Source organism: Orycteropus afer, unplaced genomic scaffold (assembly GCF_000298275.1).
Source record: "Orycteropus afer afer isolate SDZICR_OR568_19922 unplaced genomic scaffold, OryAfe1.0 scaffold00358, whole genome shotgun sequence".
NCBI classification, from domain to species: Eukaryota; Metazoa; Chordata; class Mammalia; order Tubulidentata; family Orycteropodidae; genus Orycteropus; species Orycteropus afer.
The window spans coordinates 631,635-636,694 of record NW_006921945.1 but is presented as its reverse complement, the minus strand read 5'-3'; the positions used below and the strand labels follow the sequence as shown (position 1 = coordinate 636,694).

The 5,060-nt window shown below is 54.0% G+C and overlaps 1 protein-coding gene across 1 annotated transcript in view; it reads left to right on the top strand.

The window, feature by feature from the left end:
* AGK (acylglycerol kinase) overlaps positions 1 to 5,060 on the top strand; it is a 100,304-nt gene that overhangs the window by 91,861 nt on the left and 3,383 nt on the right. The window contains exon 13 of the mRNA XM_007952781.1: positions 3,578 to 3,648. Within this exon, the coding sequence (XP_007950972.1) occupies positions 3,578 to 3,648 (71 nt within the window). The remainder of the gene's footprint in view (positions 1 to 3,577; positions 3,649 to 5,060) is intronic.

Genomic DNA, 5,060 nt, shown 5'->3' with positions numbered 1-5,060 from the left:
CCCCCCCTTTTTTTTCCTCCAAATGATTTTGAGTTTTGTTCCACATTGTTCTCCCTCTCTATCAAGGATCTCCTACATAGATCCCCTTCCAAGTGGATGGCAGTGGGATTTTCGTTTTCTTGATGTTAAGGTGTAGTCCATACTATACAGACTGTGTTCTTCAGTCTTCATTAGTAAGTACTTCATCCTCCCTTTCAGCTAGCATGGTTGTGTCGTCTCCATACTGCAGGTTGTTAATGAGTCTTCCTCCACTCCTGATGCCAGTTCTTCTTCATATAGTCCAGCCTCTTGGATTATTGCTCAGCGTACAGATTGAATAAGTTCAGGGAAAAGATACAACCCTTTCACACTCCCTTCCTGATTTTAAACCATGCAGTATCCCCTTGTTCTGTTCGAACAACAGCCTCCTGATCTATGTACAGGCTCCTCGTGTACAGTTAAGTGTTTTGGGATTCCCATTCTTCTGAATGTTAGTCATGATCTGTTACGATCCACAGAGGCAAATGCCTTTGCATAGTTGGTAAACCACAGGTAAACATCTTTCTGGAATTCTCTGCTTTCAGCCAGATCCATCTGACATCAGCAGTGATGTCCCTCAGTCCACGTCCTCTTCAGAGTTCGACCTGACATCAGCAGTCATGTCCTCAGTCCACGTCCTCTTCAGAGTTCGACCTGAACTTTTGGAACTTGTCTGTTACTGTACTGCTTGTTGCAATTGTTGAATTGTCTTTAGCAAAATTTTACTTGGATGTGATATTAATGATATTGTTGATGATTTCTGCATTCTTTTGGATCACTTTTCTTTGGAATGGGCACGTATATGGATCTCTTCCAGTCAGTTGGCCAACAAGCTGTCTATCAAATTTCTTGGCATAGTAAGTATTTCCAGCATTGCAGCTGTTTGTGGAGACCTCTCGATGGGTGTTCATCAATTCCTGGTGCCCTTTCACTGATGCCTTCAGTGCGGCATGGACTCCTGCCTCCAAGACCAGCGGTGACTTTGGTGTCTTGGCTTGTGGTCTAGTGTCTGGTACCGGCTTCTCTTCACTAGGACGTCTTTATAATAGTCCCTTCTTCTCCTTCAGCATTCTCTTGGTTATTCTTGGTTCTTTGGGCTTCTAGAAACCCTTTATTGATTTTACTAAAGTCTACACAGAAATGCACTGTACCGATCAGGATTATGTTGAACCTGTAGATCAGTTGAAGAAATGGCATCTGCACAGTTTGCTGCCTCTGTGGTTTGAACATGCGCTAGCTCTTCGTTCGTTCAAGCCTTCGTGGTTTTCTGTCTGTTGCGGGATCCATGCCTGCTTATCTTAGTTTTTGATGCTGTTGCAAATAGTATTTCTTAACATTTTGTTTTCTTGCTGTTTCAGGTTGGTGTGTGGACAGAATTTCTTATATTGATTCTGAATCAGCAACCTATGTTTTTGCCAATGATACTGAACATATCTGTGGGTTCTTTTGTTTTTTGACGGATTCTGTCCTATCAGCTGCAGATAATGCAGGTTCCGTTTCTTCTTTCCAGGCTTCTGTCTCCCCTCCCTGCACTGCTGGGGCCTCAGCCAGAGTTGGGTGGGAGGGTGAAGGCGGACATTGTTCTCTTGTTCCTGATCTCACAGAGGCTCGCTGCTCCCTTCCCGACTTGGTACCTCTTGTTAATGCCCTTGTCAGTTACAGAGCCCTTTCCCTCCCCGTTGGCTGAGCACTGCATCAGGAGTACATGTGTAACTTCGTGGAGAGCTTTCCTGCCTCGTTGAGTTGTACGATCTCGTTCCGTCTGTCAGTCAGTGAAGTATCTATGCTGGTTGTGAACGTTGTTCTGGGACTTCTGTTTTTGGCCACAGTGGAGCCACAAGGCCTAGCTTTACCTTTGTATCATGAGCAACTGAAAACCTGGACAAGACTGGGAGGAGATCCTGCCAGGTGCTGGGCAAGCCAGTGGTGTAGTGCGGGGACCCTGTGGGAGGGGAACAAGGAGGGGAGCCCTGCTCCTGCCCAGCCGTCCATGAGAATGGTCCAGTCACAGCTCCGACAGGGGCCTTTGCCAAGCCCAGTGGCCTCCCTCAGGCAAGGCCCATCAAGACGAGGCACATCCCCCCTCTGTCTCCTGTGCGCCCCACGGCCAGAGTGAGGCTGTTCAGACAGAGCCAGGTCACGTTTCCTCAGAGGCTCTTCACGTCACTCAGCCTGAGTCATTCTGTCTGCTGGTCAGTCTGCCCTCCTCCTCTTGGATGCTGCCGCCTCCCCTGCTCTGGTGTGGCCTCCCGCTGTCCCTGCCCTCTGCTGCCATCCTGGCCTCCTGGCCATGCTTGGACCTTTGCCCTGGCCGTTCCCGTGGCCTGGGTCTGCCTGAGACCAGGGACCATCACTTGGGAATGATTAGAAGTGGGCAGTACTGGGCCCCACCCAGGCCGACAGATCAAAAGCCCTCCAGGTGATGCGTGTGGCGGGCTGAGAGCTGCTTCCCTTGTCCCATCTGCTCCGTACTCCTGCTGGTCCCTCTCGGGGTGGCCTCAGTGAGGCCCCCTGGGCTGGACATTTTTTAAACACACTCCCTCCACTGGACCCGCTTTAGACATGCCCCCTCCGCTAGCCTCCTTTGCACACGTGCGCCTGGTGCTCTTTGCGTCATGTCCCTGATCTCTGTGTCTCCTCCGTCCCCTAGTCTCCTGTGCATGTGGCTGTCCACCGCCACCTGTGACCGTGCTCTCTCACGTACAGTTGTAGTGGCTGTTTTGCTTAGCCCCTCCCCTCCCTCAGCAGAACGTCTGTGGCTTGTGGGCAGAAGGCTCTTTCATCCCTTGCCTGGCCCTAGCTCTGACTGGTCGGGTGCTTGATAATAGTCGTCAAATAGAAGGTGGACGCTGTGTGACGTCCTCATGTCTGCCCAGGACCCTCTGATCTCAGGACCTTGGTGGCCCCTGGCTTTTCCTGGGGCCATGGACTGTGAGCCTGGCCCCCAAGAAGCAGCCTCTGCCTGCAGCCCACCTGGACTTGTTGGGATCTGTTCACGGAGGGCTGGCGTGTCCTGCTGGCAGCTCACTGGACGCAGATGTGGGTCTGCACAGGCGATGCCCTGGTGTAGCCCCGCCCCCCCAGCTTCCTGTGGCTGGGAATGAAGGCCTTACACGCCCTGCTTGCGCCCAAAGTGCCAGGACCTCACTTAACGAGAACATAGATGTGGGCTCTGCCTGCCATGGAGCTGAGGTGATGAGAGGTGACATGCAGGGAGGTCTGAGTGTGGCTGGGCAGGGTGGGTGGAGAGCCGGGCCTACGAGGGGGGACCCCAGGGATTGGCAGCCCCTGGGAGCAGATAGCCGAGCTTCAGAAGCCTCCCCCAAACGGGCGATTGTCATTTGGCTTAGGTCGTAAAGAATAAGTGATGCAGGTGAATCTCATGGGCTGTAAACTTGACCTCAGTAGAGACGTTAATAGAAAATGGCACCAGGGAATGGACTCTGGGATGGAGGCACGGACCTTCCTGGAACACACAGCTTCAGGGTATGGCCGCACTGTGGGTGGCTGGGCTGCAGTCCCCACGCTGGGGGTGTTAACATCCGCCCTCCCCTTGCAGAGCGACGAGGACTTCATGAACATCTGCATCGAACCCGACACGGTCAGCAAAGGAGACTTCATCACTCTCGGGTGAGCGGCGGGGACGCAGGTTAAACACGCCCCCTCCACCGGACAGAGGGGTGGACAGAGGGGCTTCTTCCATCCAGGTGCGCTGGGCAGTGAGGGGCTGGACTCCTTTGGGTACTCTGCGTTCTGCTTGCCGTGGGGCCCTATGCACGGCCTCCCACTCTGCCTTCCCTCTTCACGGCGGGGCAGAGGGGCAGCAAGGTGGGCAGCAGAATTCAGATTCCAGGGCCACAGAGCCGACCAGACCGTGATCCTGCCCGTGTCCTCACACGGACGAGCCACTGTTGTGGTCCCTAGTGCTGCTCTGACAGGAACATACCACAGATGGGACGGCCTTAGCAAACAGGAGGTTATTCTTACGCTTTAAGTCCCAAATTCAAAGTGCCAGGCTCTAGAGGCTGGGTGAAAGCCCCTCAACCTTGGGGTCCAGTGCTGCCTCCTGCTCCCGGCCCACTGAAACTGGAGGCTCGTCTTCACTCAGCTGCTGGGTGCTGAGACTGACAAACCTATGGTTGACATGTAAAAAGGCACCGTCCCAATGTTACTGAACCACACGGCAGGCCACTGATTCAAGTCCATTGAAAGTCCCAGGGTCAGCAGAGCATGGCGGGCTGCTGAACAATGACTCAACTACATGCAGGATTCAAGTGTGCCATAAGTTAGAGACTGTTCCCAAAGGCTTCTTACATACAAGAAGCAGACCACATCCCTAAGGCAGCTACGCAGCTGCTCCCAGTAGATTCCACCATGGAGTTGATTGCCAGTCCCATTGTGGAGAATCCTGCATCCAGCTGCCCAGCCACTCAGCCAGGCCCAGGCAAGTTGACAACAACCTTAACTCCCACAGTGGTCCACCACCTCTGGCTCATGTCCCTGTCAGTGGCAGGTGGGGCCGTCTGTCTTTGTCTCGGGAGATGGCATGTGGTTGGCCTCTTTCAGTTACTCTCCTGCCAGCCCAGCTGAGACAGTGCTCAGGCCCCCCCGCTTCCGGTGCAGAGGCCCTTCCTGGCCCTGTTGCATTGGCTAAGCCCCATCTGCCTGGAGCAGTATTGGTGGAGAATGATGAAGCCCGCCTCCAGTCTCAGCACCTGGGGTGCTGCTGTCTCCATGCCAACAGGCAGCCTGCCCGCTGGTCCTGGCTCTGTCCTGCAGCGCCCCCTGGGGTCCATGTGGGTTGGATGTTGCTGCTGTGCGGCTGGTCTCCAGGGCCACTTCGTGTCCACATACATGCAGGGGGCCTGACTGCAGAACGTTGGTTGCCAGCATCTGGTGCTGAGGAGCTGGGCCCTGCAGCTTTGGTCCACTTTCTGTGTCTGTAGAAAGAGAGGAAGGGGAAAACCTTTGGCTTCTGCTACAAGGAGCTCTGGTAGCATAGTGCCTAAGGCACTTGACTGCTAACCAGAAGGCTGGCGGTT